This window comes from Oryctolagus cuniculus, chromosome 4, assembly GCF_964237555.1.
Source record: "Oryctolagus cuniculus chromosome 4, mOryCun1.1, whole genome shotgun sequence".
In the NCBI taxonomy this organism is placed as follows: domain Eukaryota; kingdom Metazoa; phylum Chordata; class Mammalia; order Lagomorpha; family Leporidae; genus Oryctolagus; species Oryctolagus cuniculus.
Genome location: NC_091435.1, coordinates 46,121,031 through 46,146,127, shown reverse-complemented (window position 1 = coordinate 46,146,127; position 25,097 = coordinate 46,121,031). Strand labels below are relative to the sequence as shown.

The window sequence follows — 25,097 nt, the reverse complement described above, 5'->3', positions numbered from 1 at the left end:
CCAATAAATGTTATTTGAGTGAATGAATGAATCTTCTGCCTCCTTAGTTTCATACTTTTTTGAGACTGGATGTACTCTATATATTTCCTTACAACTTAACATTTCTGTATTTTATCTAGAAAAATATTAACTGTTTCAAGCACTAATGAGCTGAGAATTCTAGTTATTGTATATTAGAACATCACACAATCTACTTTCAGTGAACAAAATACCTCATTAACTAGTTCTCAAAACTGGTTTCAAAATGTTGACCTTATTGATTTTTTGAAGACATTTACATGCTTCCTCCTGACAACACTGGACTGCAGGTTTTAGTACTGCAAATCTTTGTTTATGGTTGGATGTTGTGTGATTTAACTGTCAAAGTGCAATGCTTAGTACCCTCTCTTGTAATGACTGCTGTTCTGGTGTCAGGGTATACTGGCTTTTCCTGAGATACATACAATTTATCGATGCTGACAGTTTTATCTTTTGGAGACTTGTACTTTTTCCCTTGAGCTTAACTGTTTCAAGTTTATTTATTGTAAATTTTATACTTGAAAAAACTCTTGCTCCTGTATCTCTTCAAATTACACAATTTTAACAATGAAATCTCACTAAGATGTTTCTCAGATTACTTTTAAAAAACACAGGAAGTGAAAATATTTCTGATACAGTGAAATACTCATGTAAAACTTATTAAATCTATCACTCTTTATGTAACTGCCTTTCAAATAAATAAATCTTAAAAAAATTACAGTCATCCCAAGATTATAGGTAAGAATCTATAACTTTAATTCTTTAATTTTTCAATTTTTTTAAAATTTATTTGACAGGTAGAGATATAGATAGTGAGAGAGACAGAGAGAAAGGTTTTCCTTCCTTTGGTTCACCCCCCAAATGGCCACTACGGCCGGCACTGCACCGATCCGAAGCCAGGAGCCAGGTGCTTCTTCCTGGTCTCCCATGCGGGTTCAGGAGCCCAAGCACCTGGGTCATCCTCCATTGCCCTCCCGGGCCACAGCAGAGAGCTGGACTGGAAGAGGAGCAAATGGGACTAGAACCCAGTGCCCATATGGGATTCTGGCGCCACAGGCAGAGGATTAACCAAGTGAGCCACGACACCAGCCCCTAATTCTTTAATTTTAACATCCTTTTCATTCCCAGTGCTAAATGCACGGTATAGTTATCTCAGATTTCTTGCACAGATAGTTAAGTCTTTTCCCTTACACTTTTCTCACAATTAAACATATTTTGATTTCCGTTTTCTACACTGTCGCTCCCCCTCTTCGTGGAGGAACGACACAGGACCCTGTGCTGTTCTTTCGTCTGCTCGGCCCTCCCCGGGTTTGCTGCTGGTTCTTCCCGGGTTGGCTACTGTCCCTTCCACCTCCGTGGAAGGGCGGTTCCCCCTGCCACATTCCCCACTTCTGCAGGGGAGTGGCACACCGCCGGCCGGCTCTCTGGGGGCTGCACAGGTGTTCCCCTTAGATGTTCCCCTTAGATGTTCCTGGTGCATGCCGTCTCTCTCCTCCTTTATAGTCCTCCTCTGCCAATCCCAACTCGGCTTCCCACACGCCGAGTACGCTGCTCTCCTCCAATCAGGAGCAAGTCCTACAGTTTATTGGCTGAACTGGAGGCAGCTGTGTAGAAGCTGTTTTCTTCTCTCCCAGCGCCATATTGTGGGAGAGCAGATGCATAGAATAAGTCTTAATTCCAGTAACTTAGTCTAGTCCGGGTTGCTCCCCACATACACAATGTCAAAATCAAATCCACAAATAAATATTTGATGTTTTCATTCCATAAATACCTTTATTGACCTTTCCCTTTCCCCTTTTTCACTGTACATGGTGGGTACCAGTGGACTATAATGTAGACAGTTTCATCCTGTTTTTCATTTTTTAAAGTTCAACAAGATAATACTTCTCTAAAACGGTTGTTTGTTTGCTTACTTTGTCTTTAAAGAAAGGCCAGATATCAGACAGACTGTGGACTCATTTATCCTTCATTTGTTTTGGCAAGCATTTCTGTCAATACTAACGGATTAAGACTCCCACCTGCTAGACAGGGATTAAAATCAGCCTCTGCTCACTCTATTTAATAGCATAGTGAGAGAGATGTACAACCTGACAGAGTATAGAGGGATAAGAGATTTGTAATGGTAGAAATATTTAGAGGTTGGGAGTAGGCTCAGATGTAGTCAAAGAAGTTTAGCAGAGACAAAAAAAAAAAACAAACTTATATGTGAAAGAATTACTCCTCATAAAATGTCTTGCTAGTAAACTGATAACAGCAGTATTCATTTCACAAGAACTACAAAGATTGCCTTGAATACCAAGACTAGGACTTCGCCAAATTAAATCCTTGGGAAATTTATTCCAAATAAGGAGGAACTGTATTCCAGTTTTCAGAAGGTTTCAGTAGGACACTAATAGTTCTAAACATCTCCACGTTAATTAAAAGTAATAAAATCTGCTAAATTTTTTGGTTTATAACTGTACACTTTGAATTCTTAGGAGAGCTCAACACTTGGCCCTAGTAAAGCTGAGTGAGCTTTAACCCTTTCTTTCTAATTCCTCTGTTATTGCTGGCTTTACCTTTGATCAATGTTTCAGTGACATTTAAATCAGCATATCAAGAATGGAACTTATTTTTGAATATCCCGCTCTTCCCCCTGTAATCACTGCCCACTTGGCAAATGACACAATTTTATGTAGATATGCAGTTTAGAGGCCCAAAAATAATTTTATTTTTCCCTACCTACTTTAATCTGTATCCAATGACACCATTTTATGTAGATACTCAGTTTACAGGCCCAAAAATATATCTGATTTTTCCCTATCTACCTTACTCTGTATCCAATCAATATCATAATTTGAGGTTTTAGTTACAGATTATTACATGTGCTCTTTTTTTTTTTTTTACAAACATGTATTTTCTTTTTCTGGAACAACGTGACCTTAATAGAGTCTTCATAATAGCCGTGAAACAATAACTTAATAATTTCTACTTCTTTACTTAGATCAATCCTATTTCGTTTATCCTAGAAGAACTCTAATGTGTTTTTTAACCAACTGGAATACTTTATTTTCCTGAGAAAAGACGTGGAGTCAGTTTGTTTAGATTATTCATTTATTTTTTTTTTTTTTGCCCTCTCATAAACTATTGGGTGCTGCATTATTCAATCTATTTTTTTTCCTCTTGAAAAACTCCACAATCATTATTTACTTATTCTGGCATTTGCTTTTGTTTTGTTTTGTTTTTAAAGATTCAGCAGAGTACAGAGAGGCAGAGGCAGAGAGAGAGAGACAGAGAGAGAGGTCTTCCATCTGCTGGTTCACTCCCCAGATGGCCGCAACAGCCGGAGCTGAGCCAATCTGAAGCCAGGAGCCAGGAACTTCTCCCAGGTCTCCCAAGTGGGTGCAGGGATCCAAGGACTTGGACCATCTTCTACTGCTATCCCAGGCTCTAGCAGAGCTGGATCGGAAGTGGAGCAGCCAGGACTCGAACACATGCCGGTATGAGATGCCAGCACTGAAGGTGGTGGCTTTACCAGCTACACCACAGCGCCAGCCTGGCATTTGTTATTACAGAGGAATTCCATGCCAGCCTGATTTTGTTTCCTTTGTGGGAATCCCATTTGTTTTACATGTGTCTTCCATTTGTAGGAACTTTCCTTTATTCCCAAAACTGATGGATATAACAAGATAGGATATGCTCACATGTAACTTTGAGAAATAAGTTTTAGAGATTGCTTCCTTCATTGATTTAGGGTTTGTTAGAGTTTTTTAATCTGCTGTCAATCACTGCACTATACTTTTTTTTTCTTTTTAAAGAGACAAATAATAAGACGGAGCTCCCATGTGCTGGTTTACTTTCTAGATGTCAGCAAAAGCTCAGTCTGAGCTAGATCTACATCTCCCACATGAGTGGCATGGACATGGTTATTTGAACCATACCTGCTACTTTCCAGTAGCATTGGAAGAAAAGCTGGAATTAGGAATCCAACCTCGAAACTTGGATGTGGGACATGGCAGGCATCTTAATCACTGTGCCAAAGTTCTCCCTTTCACTGTATTTTTTTTTTAAAGATTTTATTTGAGAGTTAGAGTTACAGACAGTGAGAGGGAGAGACAGAGAGAAAGGTCTTCCTTTTGCCGTTGGTTCACCCTCCAATGGCCGCCACGGCACCGCGCTGATCCAAAGGCAGGAGCCAGGTGCTTTTCCTGGTCTCCGATGCAGGTGCAGGGCCCAAGGACTTGGGCCATCCTCCACTGCACTCCCTGGCCACAGCAGAGAGCTGGCCTGGAAGAGGGGCAACCGGGACAGAATCCGGCGCCCTGACCGGGACTAGAACCCGGTGTGCCGGCGCCGCAAGGCGGAGGATTAGCCTACTGAGCCACGGTGCCGGCCAAAAAATTATAACTGTCTTATCTTTGCATGTAATAGATAATAATTGGTATTTATCTTTGGTCATTTTTACCTAGAATACCTGGAACAGAGATCTGTTTAACACCTGGGTGAATAGGGCCTTATGAAATCCTTCAAGTCCAAAGAAAGAAGGAGAAAGTTTCTATGTACTATAGTTTAATTTGTTAGGTCAACAGGATACGAGGGAGTAAAGAGAAAGCTTCAGTGGGAGACAATCATCCCTCTCTTCAGGACTTTCTTACCTCTGGGTACTGGGGCAGGCTGCCTTTAGTTTGGGCCATACTCCCATTCTTTCAGTGGAAGGAATGCTCTCACAAAGAGCCATTCATTTCATTTTTAATGTGTGTATAACAGTAACATTGGGATTCTTGTGGGGTTTTGTTTTGTTTGTTTTTTGGCTCTGCTACAAGCTTCAGATATACTTTTGAAAAGCACCAATAAGAATGAGACCAGCCACATACCAAATTCCCATCATCTGCTATTTCCTTTAGTTGGTAGCAGTGGAGGTACTACTGGATACCACTGGAAAATCTATCTCTGTTGTTCTTTCTCTCGTGCATTTCCCTATTTTGTCACTTTCAGTTAATCAAATATTGCTTGGCCCATCATTCTATCTTTCTTCATCCTGACTTCTAGCATTCATAATGAGTTTTCTCCACATTTAAAATTGTTTTTGTCATTTCAGTAGGAATCTAGATGGCTTCTTGATTCATGATGAAGATGATGGGTGCACAATATGAGAAGTGTGTCATCTTCTTATGTTGAGATAAAGAAAAATTTCTGACAGTCAAAGACTAAGAAAGAACATTTTTAGAAGCTAGTAAATGGAATATCTGGCTCTAAGAATGAAGGTTCCTTTTGGAATAATGCAGAAGAAAAATGGTAGATACGAAGACTTGAAAGATTCTACTTCAACAACTCAGATTTTGTTTTTCTTTTTTTTTTTTTTTTCCTCATTTTATTTGAAAGGCAGCCAGAGACAGATCCTCTATCCACTGGTTCACTACCCAAATACCCACCACATAGTCAGGGCTGGACCAGGCCAAAGACAGAAGCCCAGAACTCCATCTGTGACTCCCAGATGCATGGGAGAGACCCAAGTACTTGAGCAATCATCTGCTGTCTTCTAGGATGAGTATCAGCAGGAAGTTGAATCAGAAGCAGAGGAGTCCAAACCTGAACCAGGCACTCTGATATAGGCTACAGGCATCCCTAGTGGTGACTTCATCACTATGCCAAATATCCACCCCCAAAACTCTTATTTTGGATCAACATGTATAGAAGAACACAATAAGCGTAAGATCTAGGTTTGGTCTTCCTGTAAAAATAGAAATCCAGAAATATGACATCAGAACCCACACCCTTCACCAGAATGGCACTACCTGCCTTAAAAATAGTAATGGGGGGGGTGGGAATGGGCTGGTATTATGGCATGGCATTGCCAGCATCCTATATAGGTACAGGTTTGCATTCCAGCTGCCACTTCCAATCCAGCTCCCTGATAACAGCTTGGAAAAAGCAGTGGAACATGGGCCCCTGCCACCCATGTTGGAAACCTGGATGAAGCTCCTGGCTCCTGGATTCAGCCTGGCTCAGCCCTGGCCATTGTAGCCATATGGGGAGTGAATCAGCAGATTGAAGATCCCTCTGTATAACCCTGGCTTTCAAAATAATAAATAAATCTTAAAAAAAATAAAAAAAAACTTCAGTATCATATAAGAGTTTGTTAGAAATGTAGATTATTGGGCTTCACTTTATACCTCTGAATTATGTTAATTTTAACAAGATCCCAAGGTGATCTTATATACATTAGCCCTGTGTTTACATACTTATGGCAGAAGAGAAAATATGTGAAACTGTTGTCAATGGGTAATAATGAACTCTAGTAGAGCATATTTAAAGTATTTTGAAAGTGGGGAAAGTGGACATTAAAATTCTATTGAATTATCAAAGGTCAGTCAAAAGTTTGGCAAATGCATAAACTTAGCAAATTCATGGTTTTAGGGATATGTATTCATTGCACATTTTTGCTGGATCCCTAAGGGCATGGGCCTAGTAAGCATTAAATGCAGTAACTCAGTTCAGGAAATGAAGGATGATTCTCCAGGTAAAGTGAAAATGGGAGCAAACGAAGAAACCTCACCTAAGTAGGAGTTAAAGATTCAAGGAAATTCCAAGTAGGAAGAAATCAGAGCAACCAATGTGGCAGAAATGGCATTGAGAATTTAAAGATGAGGGTTACAGGATGTGCTTCAAAAAGATTAGGGTAGGAGATAGGAAAGGAGGCAAAATTATGACTTCTTCCTTGAGAAATTATTTTAATAAGTGAGTAGATATATTGGTTGAAAGAGAAAAATATAAAGGGCATATCCCTTCAGAAATGTTATGGTTTCATAAATTTAAAGTAGAAGATAACCATGTCTCATCTACTGCAAACACTTTAGTGGTTCCCATTACCAGTGCTTAGCTGCTATCTCCAAGAAGTACTTCTTGACCACCTCATTTAAAAGTGAAATATCTTTTCTCAATATCACCATTCCAACATTCTATATCTCTGTCTTACTTTATTTTTCTCTAGGGCATTTGTCACTTTCTAAAATATTCATTTAAAAAGGTTTGATTTATTGTCTTTATGTCTCTACACTAGAATTAAACTCTACAAGAGCAGAATTTTTTTTTATTAAAGTCCTCCCAAGCCGGCGCCGTGGCTCAATAGGCTAATCCTCCACCTTGCGGCGCCGGCACACCGGGTTCTAGTCCCGGTCGGGGCGCCGGATTCTGTCCCGGTTGCCCCTCTTCCAGGCCAGCTCTCTGCTATGGCCAGGGAGTGCAGTGGAGGATGGCCCAGGTGCTTGGGCCCTGCACCCCATGGGAGACCAGGAAAAGCACCTGGCTCCTGGCTCCTGCCAGGATCAGCGCGGTGCGCCGGCTGCAGCGGCGGCCATTGGAGGGTGAACCAACGGCAAAGGAAGACCTTTCTCTCTCTGTCTCTCTCTCTCACTGTCCACTCTGCCTGTCAAAAAAAATAAATAAATAAAAAAAAAAATAAAAAAATAAAAAAATAAAAAAAAAAAATAAAAAAAAAAAAGTCCTCCCAGACTTTAATACCTATTACATTATAGGGATGCAATAAATATTTACTGAGCAATAGCTCAAGAATGGATTGCCAAGTACACAGTGTCAAAGGAAAATTAGAATGGCAAATTAAGAAATCATAAACACTTGAATATATCTCTAATTAGCATGTAAGTTCCATGAAAACTGGTATTTTTACCTCTTTTGCTGAAATAAGAATGGATAGAATGTTCAACAGACCTAATATAGCAGTTTTCTTGGTAGAACATAAATAACGCCTATTTAAAACCATAAAATAAATACAAGATAAACTGGACACCTTACCCCTAGGGGGAGCTCAAAACACATCTTCCACCCTATAGAAGTGCTGATAAGAACGCTGGAGTGAACCAGAGTACTAAGAGTTGGTTCCCAAGTAAATGACACAAGGAATCTTGTCTTTTCCAGATGTGTTTATTCTCTCCTCTCCTATACCAGATACAAACAAACAAAAAACTTTTGCCTCCCAACTTGGGAAGCCTACAGTGAGATGAAGAAAATGAAAGTTACATGAAGGGAAAAAGTGGCACGGGACAAGACAGATTTCTTTTGGTCTAGGCACAAGCAAACCTTTTTCACCAGGGCTAAGTTCTAAATAATAATAGCAATAAAAAGTAAGTTTATACAAGCTCTCTTCCAACAAATGTAGAATTGGAATCCTGGCTACAAACTGCTTGGGAATATAGCAGAAAATTAATTTTAAGATCTCTCTTTATCTGCCAGCATCACAGACTCTAAAACATGGTCACCTTAGCAAGCATAATAACTTATAAGCAATAAATGAACAATAAACTATTTGTAGGGGGAGAAGAAAGCCCTATTATAATGCAGACAATAATCTAAAGTAGGAAATTCTTTTACCTGGAATGATCCAAGAATATCTTTTAAGGGCTCTTCATAAAACTCATCTCTTCCAAAGAACAGCAGCAATTCAAAGAAACTCCTAGAAGGAATAAGTGAATGATAACTTTCATTTATAAGAATAAATGATTTTTTCCAGTTTATTAGATTATCAAAAGCCATAAAAACTATCAAATGTCAGATATTTGTTTTAAAAATATTTGCTGCAAAAAACTTCTCATCATTTTCATATTATGTTTTTACTAAAATCTTAAAAGTATCTTCAAGAAAAATGCAAATAATATACATAAAGTTATTATAGAATGGAACCATTAAAACAGTACTCATGCCTACCAATATTCACAATTCAATAAATATTCCATGGTATACAAAATGGCAGAAACAGTGGTTATAATAGATAGAATTAAAAAGGAGAGAATGATCCAACATGGGAAGCAGGCCACACAGCAGACTCATCAAGAAACAAATGCCCTAAACAGCACTCTGACCTCAGAATCAGCCCTTAAGGCATTCAGATCTGGCTAAAAAGCCCATAACACCATTTCAGGCATGGAAAGCCAAGATACTTTGGCTAAATATGACCTGTATGAAGGATCTCTGTGAAATCCCAGTGGAAAGAAGGGGCCATCAAAGAAGGATGTACTTTTCTCTGAAGAAAGGAGAGAACTTCCACTTTGCTTATGGCCCTGCCTAAGTATGGACAGTTTGTGGACTCAAAAGGCTTCCATAGCCTTGGCAGCTCATGACAAGTGCATCAGGTGATCACTGACATCATAAATGAGAGTGTCAATTGTTAAATAAACAACAGGAGTTACTGTGCACTTACTCTCCATGTAGGACCTCTGTCCTTAATGAGTTGTACTATGAGAATTAAGTGTAAAACTTCTTTTGAAACAGTACTGTATATTTTCTGTGTGTGGGGGGGCAAATTGTGGAAATATTTACTTGGTATAGAGTTGGTCTTCTGTATATAATTAAAAATGAATCTTAATGAAGAATGAAATGGGAGCAGGATTAGGAGGTGGGACGGGAGTGTATTTATTAAATAAAAGCTTTCTTAAAAAAAAAACAACAGTGGTTACACATAGGAGAATGATCTAAAATGGGCACAGAGGCTGACTCTGTGGCACAGTGGGCTAGGTTGCCACCTGTCATGCTAGCATCCTATATGCAGCTGCTCTAGTTCCAATCCAGCTCCCTGCTAATGCACCTGGGAAAGCAACAGCAGATGGCCTGAGTGCTTGGGCTCCTGCTAATCACGTGGTAGACCTGGAAGGAGTTACAAGATTCTGACTTAAGTCTATTCTAGCCCCGGCTTTTGTGGACATCTGAAGAGTGAACCAGCAGAGGGAAGTTCTCCCTTTCTCTCTCTGTCTTTCCTTCCTTCTCTGTAACTGTGCCTTTCAAATAAATAAATAAAATCTTTTTTTTAAATTTATTTGACAGGTAGAATTATAGAGAGACAGAGACAGAGAGAAAGGTCTTCCTTCGTTGGTTCACCCCTCAAATGGCTGCTACGGCCGGCGCTGCGCCGATCCGGAGCCAGGAGCCAGGTGCTTCTTCCTGGTCTCCCATGCGGGTGCAGGGCCCAAGGACTTGGGCCATCCTCCACTGCCCTCCCAGGCCACAGCAGAGAGCTGGACTGGAAGAGGGGCAGCTGGGACTAGAACCTGGTGCCCATATGGGATGCTGGTGCCGCAGACGGAGGATTAACCAAGTGAGCCACAGCACCAGCCCTAAATAAAATTTTTTTATTTTTATTTTATTTTTTTATTTTTATTTTTTTAATTTTTGACAGGCAGAGTGGACAGTGAGAGAGAGAGACAGAGAGAAAGGTCTTCCTTTTGCCGTTGGTTCACCCTCCAATGGCCGCCGCGGCCGGTGCATCACACTGATCCGAAGCCAGGAGACAGGTGCTTCTCCTGGTCTCCCATACCGGTGCAGGGCCCAAGGACCTGGGCCATCCTCCACTGCACTCCCTGGCCACAGCAGAGAGCTGGCCTGGAAGAGGGGCAACCGGGACAGAATCCGGCACCCAACCAGGACTAGAACCTGGTGTGCCAGTGCCGCAAGGTGGAGGATTAGCCTATTGAGCCACGGCACCGGCCTCCTAAATAAAATCTTAAAAAATAAAATGGGGATAAACTCCAGCTTCATTCTAGTATAATTAGACTGCAAAGAAAACCCCTAATTTTATATTTTTTCCAGTGGGATATATGGACAGATCAAGTTCACACAAAAACAAAGAGTAATTACCATGAAACACTGAGTCAACATTTAGATTACAATGTATGCTATCAACTACATCTAATAAATGATACATGGTTCCTCAAATTCTAGGTTCACATTGATTATTCTACTCCCAACAGAACTGATCAGTTTCAGTATATTTTCTATAAACAAATTATTTAGAAAATAAGTTATTTTATGTGATTTAGTATTAAAAATTATAAAGTTATTTAATATCATTTAGCATTCCTAAAGAAGTACAATGACAAATATAACAAACTTTTAACATTTTATTTTTTTATTTTTTGAAAGGCAGAGTGCACAGTGAGAGAGAGAGACAGAGAGAAAGGTCTTCCTTTGCTATTGGTTCACCCTCCAATGGCCGCCACTGCTGGTGCACCGCGCTGATCCGAAGGCAGGAGCCAGGTGCTTCTCCTGGTCTTCCATGGGGTGCAGGGCCCAAGCACTTGGGCCATCCTCCACTGCCTTCCCAGGCCACAGCAGAGAGCTGGCCTGGAAGAGGGGCAACCGGGATAGAATCCAGTGCCCCGACCGGGACTAGAACCCGGTGTGCCAGCGCCACAAGGCGGAGGATTAGCCTATTGAGCCGCGGTGCCGGCCAAAATTTTAACATTTTAATTCATCCAGCATGAACTAAGTTAGGAATACCTAAAGTAGCATTTTTATGAACATTTTGCCTTTAATCAAAGTAAGTCACCACTTTCTATTTGCATCTCAAATAAAACTTTTTTTTTTTTTTAAATGGGGCAAGTATTTAGCTTAATGACTAAGACACCTGTGTCCCATATCAGAGTGCCTGGGTTTCATTCCTGGCTCTCTCTCTCAGTTCCAACTTCCTACTGAAGCAGACCTGAAGCAGCAGATGATGAGGAGTCAAGTAACTGAGTTCCTACCACCTTCATGGGGAACCTGGATAGAGTTTCCAAGCAGTCTTGATTCTTGCAGGCATTTGGAAAATGAACCCACTTAGGGATACTGTGTGTATGTGTGTGTGTGCGAGTGTGCCCCAAGTTAAAAAGAAAGAAATGAATGAATGAATAAATCACTAACAAAGACTGAAATTTTCCAATGCAGGTATGTGAAAACATAGTTTAACAAATTATACACATGACAAATATTATACAACACTTTCTAAATGTAACAAAATTGCTATACTCTAAAAACTGGAATTTTATCAATTTGGTGACTTCTAAATTGAAAATATTGACAAACCAAAAAAGCTTAAAACCAGTTAAAAGCAAAATGATAAACTGTTAAAAAATTTGCTCGTTTCCATAATTAAAAATATTTTTATAATAATTTTTTAATTATAATTTTTAAAAAGGTCAACAACTCAGCAGAAATCTAGGATAGATTTTCACAAAAAGAAATGCAAGTGCTTGCTTCAGCAGCCCATATAATAAAATTGGAACGATACAAAGATTAGCATGGCCTCTGCACAAGGATGACATGCTAATCCATGTAGTGTTCCATATTTAAGAAATGCAAATACATTTTTTCAAGTATGAAAAGATGCTCTACTTAATTCATATAAGCAAAAGATATAAAGATGAAATACCATTTCTCCTACAAATTTATAAAAATGAATGTTATACCATGATGACTAGAGTACAGAAACAGGCTATGATATCTTATTGGAGGGACTTTAACTGAAACTAACTATTCTAGGGCAACACAGTGACAATCATCAAAATTTAAAATGTGGATTCCAAGATGGCAGATTATGGAGTGACATGCTGCACTAGGCTAGGGATAAATAGTAAGGGAAGGACTGAAGGAAGTGCACTCCCAGGGGAGAACTGGAGAGAAAACAGCACTGGAGGTCCTACAAGAAGAGGAATGTGGTGGACTTGTGCGGAGGGTGTGGACGCATGGCACAACACGAACACAGCTGCAGCAGAGTCAGAGTCGGGGACAGTTTGGAGGCAGAGGTGAGGCTGGACTGCAGCTACCTGTGGTGATACAGCTGGAAGGAGAGTGTTGCTTCAGTTCACACTGGAGCCCTGGGAGCCCGCGGTTGTTAGCGGTTGCCCATGGACCCAGTGGAAGTAGAGGGGGTATGTTTATTTCATCCTAACTTCCCCACAAAAGTGCCTGCTACCTGGCTGAGAAAGGGTGGGTGCCATTTTGGGTTTGGGTGGCAACTGTGGAAGCCTTTGTGCACACACACTGAGACAGGACGCTTTTTCCACAGTACCAGTAGCAGAGGCGGTCAGGGAGCAGCTTTGGGCCGGTGGCTCTATTGTACACATGTGATCCAGTCATTCCAGTGGAGGGAATGATCCACAGTCCCCACTGACTTTCAGCCTGGCTGGGAAGTAGCTAGGAAACCATGTGGAATGGTGAGGCACCCGCAGCCTCCCAGGATCAAAACACATAGGCGGAGCTGTCTCAGGGAACATCTCCCTCTGTTAACTGTACAGGCTGGCAGGGCAGAGAAGCCACTGGACACAATGACTGTGGGAGCTCGTGTGCTGAGACCATGGAGAATTTGTGGTTACATGAGAAGGTGCAGGATGTAGCTGCATATTGAGACACACCATGCCCAACCTGGACGTTACCCTGGATACTCGCCATACCCTGAAGTACTGACCAGAGCTCCCTGGCCACAGCCACCACACCCTTCTTGGCAAAGACATTCCATTAAGCCACAGAGGTATAGCTCAAAGATAAAAGCCATCAGAGGAAAAAAATAAAAAACTCCACAAATGCAGAAATTCAAGAAACAATAAGGAAGATACCATGACCCAAAGGAACATAACAAATATTACAATGTGAAGATGAAGAGATTGGTGGCCAACTCCGTGGCTCACTTGGTTAATCCTCCATCTGCGGCACCAGCATCCCATATGGGCACTGGGTTCTAGTCCCAGCTGCCCCTCTTCCAGTCCAGCTCTCTGCTGTGGCCTGGGAGGGCAGTAGAGGATGGCCCACGTGCTTGGGCTCCTACACCCGCATGGGAGACCAGGAAGAAGCACCTGGCTCCTGGCTTCGGATCGGCATAGCACCAGCCATAGCAGCCATTTGGGGAGTGAACCAACAGAAGGAAGACCTTTCTCTCTGTCTCTCTCTCTCACTGTCTATAACTCTACCTATCAAATTAAAAAAAAAAAAAAAGATGAAGAGATTGAGGAAATGCCTGAAATGGAATTCAAAATAATAATCCAAAGATTACTCAAAAGCAATACAAAGCAAAATTATGAACTAAAGAAAAACATACATGACATGAATGAAAAATTTTCCCATGAAATTGAGACTTTAAAGAAAAATCAAAATGAAATATTCAAAATGAAGAATTCAATAGGCCAAATAAAAAATGTGGTGAAAACACTTAAGCAGTTTTGGCGAGGTAGAAGAAAGAATACATGAATTACAATACAACTCTGGAAATCTTACATCTGACAACAACAACAACAAAAAAAAAAAAAAAAAAAGAGAGAGAGAGAGAGAGAGAGATGGAAAAAACAGTGTGGAGATTTAAGGAATATTTTCAAATGACCCGAGAAACAGGTCTTAGGAGTTCCTGAAGTTACGGATACAGAGAATGGACTAGAAGGCCCATTTAGTGAAATAATGACAGACAACTTCCCAAATCTGGAGAAAGAAAGGGAAATCCAAGTATAGGAAGCATGTAGAACTTCCAATAGACATGATCAAAAAAGATCTTCACCACAACACATTGTAGTCAAACTTTCCACAGTAAAACAAAAAAAGTCTAAAATGTGCATGAGAGAAACAAAAGATTAATTCCAGAGGCTCTCCAATTAGATTAGCAGCAGACTTCTCATAAGAAACCCTAGATGCCCAAGATATAGTCCAAATCTTAAAAAAAAAAAACAACAACAAAAAAAAAACTGTCAACCCAGAATACTGTACCCTGCAAAGCTCTCATTTATGAATGAAGATGACATAAAGATGTTCCATAACAAACAGAAATTGAAAAAATTTCTTACCACTTACCAAGCCTTACAAAATATGCTTCATGATGGACTACACACAGAAACACAGAAAGATAGCCATCATTAGGAAAGAATGTGAATCAGTAAAAATACAAAAGAAATCCACGGTAATCAATGAGTATTTGTGGAAAAATGACAGGGCCAAGTCTTTATCAATAATCACCTTGGATGTAAATGGTATCAACTCTCCAGTTAAAAGATACAGACTGGCTGAATGGATTGAAAAGCAAGATCCATTTATTTGCTGCTTAAAAGAAACACATCTCACAAAGATACATGCAGGTTGAAAGTGAAAGGATGGAAAAACTTATTCCATGCTAACAGAAACCAAAAAAGAGCTGCTGTTGTCATCCTAATAGCACATAAAAGACTTTAACAGAAAAACTAAATTACAGTTATTCTTAAGTGTTGAAATTTAACTGAAATGTGATCCCTGTTAAACATAAGAGTGGGAATAAGAGAGGGAAGAGATGTATAATTTGGGACATGCTCAAGCTGACTTGCCCCAAATGGTAGAGTTAGAAACATACCAGGGGATTCCAATTCAATCCCATCAAGGTGGCATGTACCAATGCCATCTCACTATTCCAAGTGATCAATTTCAGTTCACAATTGATCATAATGAAAGGACTAAGAGTCAAAGGGAGCACATAAACAAGTCTAGTACCTGCTAACACTAACCGATAGAATAAATAAGGGGGAGAGTGATCCAACATGGGAAGTGAGATACTCAGCAGACTCATAGAATGGCAGATGTCCTAAATAGCACTCTGGCCTCAGAATCAGCCCTAAAGGCATTCGGATCTGGCTGAAAAGCCCATGAGAGTATTTCAGGCATGGAAAGCCAAGGCACGCTGGCAAAAGATCTCTGTGAGTGAGATCCCAGTGGAAAGAACAGGTCTTCAAAGAAGGAGGTACCTTTCTCTGAAGGGAGGAGAGAACCTTCACTTTGACTATGACCTTGTCTAAACAAGATAAGAATCGGAGAACTCAGAGGGCTTCCATAGCCTTGGAAACTCATGACTGGAGCATAGGGAGATTACTGATGCCATAGACAGGAGTGTCAATTGGTAAAGTCAACAACAGGAGTCACTGTGCACTTACTCCTCATGTAGGATCTCTGTCCTTAATGTGCTGTGCATTGAGATTTAATGCTATAACGAGTACTCAAACAATATATTTCACTTTGTGTTTCTATGGGGGTGCAAACTGTTGAAATCTTTACTTAATGTATACTAAACTGATCCTCTGTAAAAAAAAAAAAAAAAAAAAAGAAAAAGAAAAAGAAATTATCAACTCCCAACTTGACTCTCACTGGGATTAAACATGACAATAGGTCTGATCTGATTTCATCATCATTTAAAAAAAAATAATCTATTATTTTTCACTTTATGTTTCTGTGTGGGAGCAAACTGCTGAAATCCTTACTTAATGTATACTAAGCTGATCTTCTGTATATTAAGATAATCGAAAATGAATCTTGATGCAAATGGAAGGGGAGAGGGAGTGGGAAAGGGGAGGGTTGTGGGTGGGAGGGACGGTATGTGGGGGAAGCCATTGTAATACATAAATCGTACTTCGGAAATTTATATTCATTAAATAAAAGTTAAAAAAAAAAAAGAAACAAAGAAGGGCATTATGTAATGATTAAGAGATCAATTTCGGGCTGGCGCCACAGCTCACTAGCTAATTCTCCGCCTGTGGCACTGGCACCCTGGGTTCTAGTCCTGGTCACTCTACTTCCAGTCTAGCTCTCTGCTGTGGCCCAGGAAGGCAGTGGAGATGGCCCAGGTCGTTGGGCCCTACACCCACATGGGAGACCAGGAGGAAGCACCTGGCTCCTGGCTTCAGATCGGTGCAGCATGCCAGCCACAGCGGCCACTTGGGGGGTGAACCAACAGTAAAAGGAAGACCTTTCTCTCTGTCTCTCTTTCTCTCACTGTCTAACTCTGCCTGTCAAAAAAAAAAAAAAAAAAAGAGAGAGAGAGAGATCAGTTTAACAGGAAGATGTAACTATAATAAACATGTATGCACCTAATTATAGGGCACCTGACTATTTGGAAGAAATCTTAATAAATCTAAAGGGAGACATAGATTCCAATACAACAGTAATGTGAGACTTCAATACTGCACTTTCAGCAATGGACAGATCAACCAGACAGAAAACAACAGAGTTAATCAACACTATAAACCAAATGGACTTAACAGATATCTACAAAACATTTCATCCAACAGCTGCAGAATACACATTCTTCTCATCAGTGTATGGAACTTTCTCTAGGATTGACCACATGTTAGGCCATAAAGTAAGTCTTAGCAAATCAAAAAAAAAAAAAAATGTAATCATAACATGCATCTTCTCTGACCACAATGGAATAAAGCTGGAAATCAACAATCCAAGAATCTCTATGCAAACACATGAAGACTAAACAACATGTTCCTGAAGGAACAGTGGATCATTGAAGAAATCAAGAGAGAAATCAAAAAGCTTCTGGAAACAAATGAAGCTGACAGTACATTATATCAAAATTTATGTGATACAGCAAAAGTGGTGTTAAGAGGGAAGTTTATAGGAATTAGTGCCTACATGAAGAAATTGGAAAAGTACCAAATAAATGAGCTATGGGTGCATCTCATGAACCAAGAAAAAGAACAAACCAAACACTAAATTAGTAGGAGGAAGGAAGTAATTGAAATTAGAGAATAAACAAAATGGAAATGAAAAAGAGCTGGTTTTTCAAAACAATAAACAAAATTGATACACCATTGCAACTAATCAAAAAAAAAATAGGGAGAAGACTCAAATAAATAAAATCAGAGATGAAAAAGAAATGTAACAACAGATACCACAGAAGTAAAAAGAATCATCAGGAATTACTACAAAGAGGTGTATACCAATAAATTGGGAAACATAGAAGAAATGGATAGATTCCTAGATACATAAAATCTACCAAAACTGAGTCGTGAATATATAAAAAACCTAAACAGAACACTAACCAAAACAGAGATTGATTCAGTAATAAAGACCCTCCAAACAAAGAGAAGCCCAGGACCAGACAACTTCACTGCTGACTTCTACCAGACATTTAAAAATGAATTAATTCCAATTCTCAAGCAATTCAAAACAATGAAAAGGAGGGAATCCACCCAAACTCCTTCTATGAAGACTACATCCCTTTAATTCCTAACACAGAAAAAGATGCAACAGAGAAAGAGAATTATAGACTAATATCCCTGATGAACATAGATGCAAAAATGCTCAACAAAATATTAGCTAATTGAATCCAACAACACATCAGAAAGATCATTCAACCTAACCAAGTGGGATTTATCCCTGGTATGCAAGGATGGTTCAACATTCCCAAATCAGTCAATGTGATATATCACATCAATAAACTGAAGAACAAAAATGATATGGTTATATCAATAGATGCAGAGAAAGCATTTGATAAAATACAACATCCTTTCATGATGAAAACCTTAAGTAAATTGGGTATAGGAGGAACATTCCTCAACACAATCAAGGCAATTTATGATAAACCCACTGCTAACATTCTTTTGAATAGGGAAAAGCTAAGATCTGGAACCAGACAAGGATTCCCACTCTCACCACTGCTATTTAATATAGTCCTGGAAGTTTTAGCCTGAGCCATTAGATAAGAAAAATAAATCAAAGAGATACAAATTAGAAAGTAGGAAATCAAACTATTCCTATTTGCAAATGACATGATTCTATATATAGGGGATCCAAAAGACTCTACTGAGAGACTTCTAGAATTCATAAACAAGAGTTTTGTAAAGTGGCAGGATATAAAGTCAACATGGAAAAATAGCCTTTCTATACAGAGACAATGTCATGGCTGAGATAGCACTTTTAAGATCAGTCACATTCACAGTATCTCCAAAAATAATTTAATACCCTGGAATAAATTTGACCAAGGATGTTAAAGATCTCTACAGTGAAAATTACAGAGCATTAAAGAAAGAATTAGAAGACATAAAAAATGAAAAATCTTCCATGTTCATGGATTGGAAGAAAAAAATACCATTAAAATGCCCATACTACCAAAAGCATTGTACAGATTCAATGCAATCCCAATTAAAATATCAAGGACATGAGAAAACTGTTACATTGATATGAACACATCAGAAAAAAATTCCTTGATATACTGTTAAACAATGCAGAGCTATCTTCATTATACTAGTCTCCCTTTATCTATAGTTTTGCTGTCAATCATAGACTGAAAATATTAAGTGAGAAAACTCAGAAATAAACAGTTAAGATGTTTTCAATTTCATGCCATTTTGAGTAAAATGATGAAATCTCATGTCATTTGGCTCCATCCCAACCAGGACATGAACTATCTCTTTATCCAATATACCTATGCAATATATGTTACTTGCCAGTTAGTGACTTAGTTGCTGTCTCAGTTACCAGATCACTGTCACACAATATTGCAGTGCTAGTGTTCAAGTAACACCTACTTTACTGTATTAGTCCCAAAGCACAAAGGTATGATGCAAGGAAGGGATGAAACATGGATGAACAGAATAACTGGTTCTTTATGACAATGTCACAAAGCATACAGAAAAATACAGCATTTAGAGTTCTGAACTATCTGCAGTTTCAGGAGACTTTAAGATATATGCCTCACAAATCATAGAGGACTGCTGTAGATTGTTTTTGTATAAGAGACAGACAGGATAGAGGGGATGAAGTCACATGCACACCAATACATAAAGTTAATATATGTCAGACTACCTAGAGGGATGAGAGAAGAAAAGGAGAATTAATTTTCATTATTAACTATTTTTAGATTTATTTTACTGCCCATCAGTATGGGTAAAAAGTGTCCAAATACACATCTGGAAGCATTTCTATCCCTAAAATTAAAGTACTATTTCACAATTGTCTCACATTTATTTTTTTGTTGCATGCTACAAAAATCAATTGTATATCTTTACATTCTCAAAGAATATTACAAAAATTAAAAACAACTTACAGTAACCCCAGAAATAAGAGTTATGTGTAAATTTAACAAAAAAGTACAATGCTATTACACTGAAATCTATGAAATATTGTTGAGGAAAATTAAGTTTCTAAATAGAATGATATCCTATGTTCATGGGTGAATATATAATATTATTATGATGTTAATACTCTGAAAATTGGTGAACAGATTCAATGAAATATCTAACAGAATCTCAGCATCCTTTTTTAAAAAACCTTTCTGAAGCTTAATTAATTTTATTTTTTAATTTTTATGCATTTTTTGAGAAACTTAACTGAAGAATGCAAGAATGATACAACTTTTGCAAACACATAGACATACTATAGCCTATGAGACATAAGAATATCCTGCATTTAATAGACTACAATGAAGTAAATCTTTGAGAACAGGTTTTACTATTAACTTTCGTAATCCAACTCTTTGAGGACAGAGGTCCTGCATAGGAACTTAGTACACAGCAACTCCTGTTTATAATTTAACAATTAACTCTCTTATGTATGACATCAGTGATCACTTGAGGCTCTTTTTTTTGTTTTTTTAAAGACTTATTTATTTATTTGAAAGTCAGAATTACACAGAGAGAGGAGAGGCAGAGAGAGAGAGAGGTCTTCCATCTGCTGGTTCACTCCCCAGATGGCTGCAACAGCCGGAACTGTGCCTATCGGAAGCCAGGAGCCAGGAGCTTCTTCCTGGTCTCCCACGTGGGTGCAGGGACCCAAGGATTTGGGGCATCTTCCACTGCTTTCCCAGGCCATAGCAGAAAGCTGGATCATAAGTGGAGCAGCCGGGACTCAAACCAGCACCCATATGGGATGCCGGCGCTTCAGGCCAGGGCGTTAACCCGCTGTGCCACAGCGCCAGCCCCCACCTGAGGCTCTTGACATGAGCTGCCTATGTTATAGAAGTCTACTGAATCCACAATCTCCTTCAGTTTCTGGGGTCAGAGTGCTACTTAAAGCAATTGTCATTCCATGAGTCTGCTCTATGGACTGCTTTCCAATGATGGAGCATTCACTCCTTTTTAATTCTATTATTATTACCAAACACTTAATCCTATCCATATGCTGACTTAAACATTTAAACTACTATTTTTACCACCTGGCTTAAGGGGATTTGGGTTTTCATGGCAAGTTTTTAAACTGTATCCCCCCCCCCCTTTTTTTTTTATTTGAAAGTCAGAGTTACACAGAGAGAGAAGAGGCAGAGAGAGAGAGAGAGGTAGGTCTTCTATCCGCTGGTTCACTCCAGATGGCCACAACGGCCGGAGCTGCACTGATCCGAAGCCAGGAGCCAGGTGCTTCTTCCTGGTCTCCCATGCGGGTGCTCTCAAGCACTTGGGCGATCCTCCACTGCCCTCCCAGGCCACAGCAGAGAGCTGAACTGGAAGAGGAGCAACCAGGACTAGAACCTGGCACCCATATAGGATGCTAGCGCCACAGGTGGAGGATTAACCAAGTGAGTCATGGGACCGGCCCCTAAACTGTACCCTTAGAAGTAAGTCTGTAGGAATGTATGTAGAACTATGCAGCATTACAGTTACAAACTTCATACATTTCACAATAACAACTTTAGGAACATGGTGATTCTTCCCATCTTGGCACCCTCCCACCCACTTTCCCACACCCCTTATTCCTCCCTCTTATTCCCACTCTTATTTTTCACTAAGACCTATTTTGAATTAACTTTATACACATGTGATTAACTCTATGTTAAGTAAAGAGTTCAACAAATAGCTGAGAAAAAAAAAAAAAACTGTTCCTCAACAGTCAAGACAATTGCTGTTCAAAGTCATTGCTTCTAAAAGTGTCAGTTTCACTTCTACAGATTACCTTTTGGGTGCTCTATTAGTTATCACAGGTCAGGTAGAACATATGCTATTTGTCCCTTTGGGACTGGCTTATTTCACTAAGAATGATGTTTTCCAGGTTTATCCATTATGTTGCAAATGACATTATACCATTTTATTTATTTTTGTAATGCTATGTAGTATTCCATAGTGTACATATCCCATAATCTCTTTATCCAATCTTCAGTCCACAGACATTTGGGTTGATTCCATATCCTATCTATTATGAATTGAGCTGCAATAAACATGGGGCTACAGATAACACTTTCATATGCTGATTTCATTTCCCTTGGGTAAATTCCAAGGAGTGGGATGGCTGGGTCATATGGTAGGTCTAGATTCAGATTTCTGAGGTATCTCCATACTGTCTTCCATAGTGGTTTTATCAGTTTACATTCCCACCAACAGTGGATTAGGATATCTTTTTCCCCATGTCCTTGCCAGCATTTGTTTTTTGTTCATTTGTGTATGACAGCCATTCTAACTGAAGCCACGTTGTGGCTTGGATTTGCACTTCTCTGACAGCTAGTGATCCTGAGCATTTTTTCAGGTATTTGCTGGCCATTTGGATTTCCTCTTTTGAAAAATGTTTAACTTCCTTGCACATTTAATAACTGGGTAGTTTGGTTTGTTGTTCTTGAGTTTCTTGATCTCTCTATATTTTGGTTATTAATCCTTTATCAGTTGCATAGTTTGCAATAATTTTCCCATTCTGCTGGTGGCCTATTCATTTTGCTGATTGTTCTTTTGCAGTACAGAAGCTTCTCAATTTGTTGTAATCCCATTTTTCAATTTTGGCTTTGATTGCTTGTGCCTCTGGGGTCTTTTCCAATAACTGTTTGTCTATGGTAATGTCTTGCAGGAATTCTCCAATGTTCTCTAATAATAATTTGATGGTATAGGTCATAGATTTAGGTCTTTAATCCATTTTGAGTGGATTTTTGTGTAAAGTGTAAGGTAGGGGTTTTGCTTTATACTTGTGCATGTGGACATCCAGTTTTCCCAGCACCAATTGTTGAAGATCGACTGTCCTTGCTCCAGGGATGAATTTTAGCTCCTCTGTCAAAGATACACTGTTTGTCGAAGCTTGTGTTGATTTCTGGCAAATCTATTTTGTTCCATTGGTCTATCTATTATAACCAGGCTCTTTGGTTATAATTATCCTGTAATATATTTTGAAATATGGTATTATGATGCTCCTGGCTGTTTGTGTTGTATAAGATTGCTTTCACTATCGGGGTCTCCTGTGTTTTCAAATTAATTTCAGCATAATTTTTTTCTATATCTGAGAAGAATGTTCTTGGTCTTTTGATTGGTATCGTACTGAATCCATAAATTGCTTTTGGTAGTATGGACATTTTGATGATATTGATTTTTCCAATCCATGAACATGGAAGATTTTTCCCTTTTTTTTGGTGTATTTTTCTATTTCTTTCTTTAATGTTTTGTAATTCTCATCATAGAGATATTTGACACCCTTGGTCTTCCAAAGTATTTCATTTTTTTGGTAGCTATTGTGAATGGAATTGATCTTAGAATTTCTTTCTCAGCCATGGCATTGTCTGTGTATACAAAGGCTATTGAGTTTTGTGTATTGATTTTATATACTACTACTTTACCAAACTCTTTTATGAGTTACAATAGCCTCTAGGTGAAGTCTTTTGGATCCCCTTGTCATCTGCAAATAGGAATAGTTTGACTTCCTCTTTTACAATTTGTATTCCTTTGATTTCTTTATCTTGCCTAATGGCGCTAGCTAAAACTTCCAGGATTATACTAAATAGAAGTGGTGAGAGTGGGCATCCTTGTCTGGTTCCAGATCTCAGTGGAAATGCTTCCAGCTTTTCACCATTCAACAGGACACTGGCTGTGGGTTTGTCATAAATTGCCTTAATTGTATTGAAGAATATTCCTTCTATACCCAATTTTCTTAGAGTTTTCATCATAAAACTTTGTTGTACTTTTATCAAATGCTTTTTCTGCATCTACTGAGATAATCATATGGTTTTGTTCTTCAATGTTAATGTGATATATCACATTGATTGAATTACAAATGTTGAACCATCCCTATATATCAGAGATAAATCCAGTTTCCCATAAGTATTCCTATTTTTCACTTTGGATTTCTTTTATACTTTTACTGGGAGATTTTCTGTCTTCACATTGTATCATAGTGATGACCAAGCTTCTGTGTTTCTGCCTTCACATTCTATCATAGTGATGACCATGTTTCTGTGTGTAGCAAATCCTTAAGCATCTTTTGTAAGGCTGGACAGGTGGTGACAAATTCTTTTAATTCTCTTTGTTATGTAAGGTCTTTATTTCACTTTCATTCATAAATTAGAGCTTTACAGGGTACAGCTTTTTTCTCTTAAGACTTGGAATATATCTCTACATTCTCTCACAGCCTGGAGGGTTTCTGATAAGAAGTCCACTGTGAGTCTAATTGGAGATCCTTTGAAAGTAGTCTGGTGTTTCTCTCATGCATATTTTAGAATTTTTTCTTTATGTTTTACTCTGGAGAGTTTGATTACACTGTGTCAATGATCTTTTTTGGTCATGTTTATTGGGAGTTCTATGTGCTTCTTGTACTTGGATATCTGTTTCTCCAAATTAGGGACTTTTTTTATTATTTCACTGAAAAAGCCTTCTTTTTTTTTTTAAACTTTTATTTAATGAATATAAATTTCCAAAGTACAGCTTATGCATTACAATGGCTTCCCCCCCAATAATGTCCCTCCCACCCGCAACCCTCCCCTTTCCCACTCCCTCTCCCCTTCCATTCATATCAAGATTCATTTTCGTTTCTCTTTATATACAGAAGATCAGTTTAGCATACATTAAGTAAAGATTTCAACAGTTTGCTCCCACACAGAAACATAAAGTGAAAAATACTGTTTGAGTACTAGTTATAGCATTAAATCTCAATGTACAGCACATTAAGGACAGAGATCCTACATGAGGAGTTAAGTGCACAGTGACTCCTGTTGTTGACTTCACAACTTGACACTCTTGTTTATGGCATCAGTAATCACCCTAGGCTCTTGTCATGAGCTGCCAAGGCTATGGAAGCCTTTTGAGTTCACCAACTCTGATCATATTTAGACAAGGTCATAGTCAAAGTGGAAGTTCTCTCTTCCCTTCAGAGAAAGGTACCTCCTTCTTTGATGACCCGTTCTTTCCACTGGGATCTCACTCACAGAGATCTTTCATTTAGGGTTTTTTTTTTTTTTTTTCCAGAGTGTCTTGGCTTTCCATGCCTGAAATACTCTCATGGGCTTTTCAGCTGGATCCGTATGCCTTAAGGGCTGATTCTGAGGCCAGAGTGCTGTTTAGGACATCTGCCATTCTATGGGTCTGCTGTGTATCTCACTTCCCATGTTGTATCATTCTCTCCCTCTTGATTCTATCAGCTAGTATTTGCAGACACTATTCTTGTTTATGTGATCCTTTGGTTCTTAGTCCTATCATTATGATCAATTGTGAACAGAAATTGATCACTGGGACTAGTGAGATGGCATTGGTACATGCCACCTTGATGGGATTGAATTCGAATCCCCTGGTATGTTTCTAACTCTACCGTTTGAGGTAAGTCAGCTTGAGCATGTCCCGAATTGCACATCTCTTCCCTCTCTTATTCCCACT

The 25,097-nt window shown here is 39.0% G+C and overlaps 1 protein-coding gene, 1 long non-coding RNA gene and 1 other non-coding gene across 5 annotated transcripts in view; 2 read left to right on the top strand and 1 right to left on the bottom strand.

The window, feature by feature from the left end:
* ZNF654 (zinc finger protein 654) overlaps window positions 1-25,097 on the bottom strand; it is a 108,278-nt gene that overhangs the window by 31,428 nt on the left and 51,753 nt on the right. For both annotated transcript variants that reach the window (XM_070071937.1, XM_008267096.4), the window contains exon 3: window positions 8,386-8,467. Coding sequence is in view for 1 of the 2 variants with exons in the window: in XM_008267096.4 (XP_008265318.1) it covers window positions 8,386-8,467 (82 nt within the window). In the remaining variant the exon portion in view is untranslated. The remainder of the gene's footprint in view (window positions 1-8,385; window positions 8,468-25,097) is intronic.
* Window positions 1-25,097, top strand: part of LOC127482964 (uncharacterized) — a 73,469-nt gene that overhangs the window by 38,279 nt on the left and 10,093 nt on the right. The window lies entirely within an intron of this gene.
* LOC127483046 (U6 spliceosomal RNA) lies at window positions 12,011-12,114 on the top strand. The gene has a single exon (XR_007909020.1). It is a non-coding gene; the product is annotated as a U6 spliceosomal RNA (small nuclear RNA).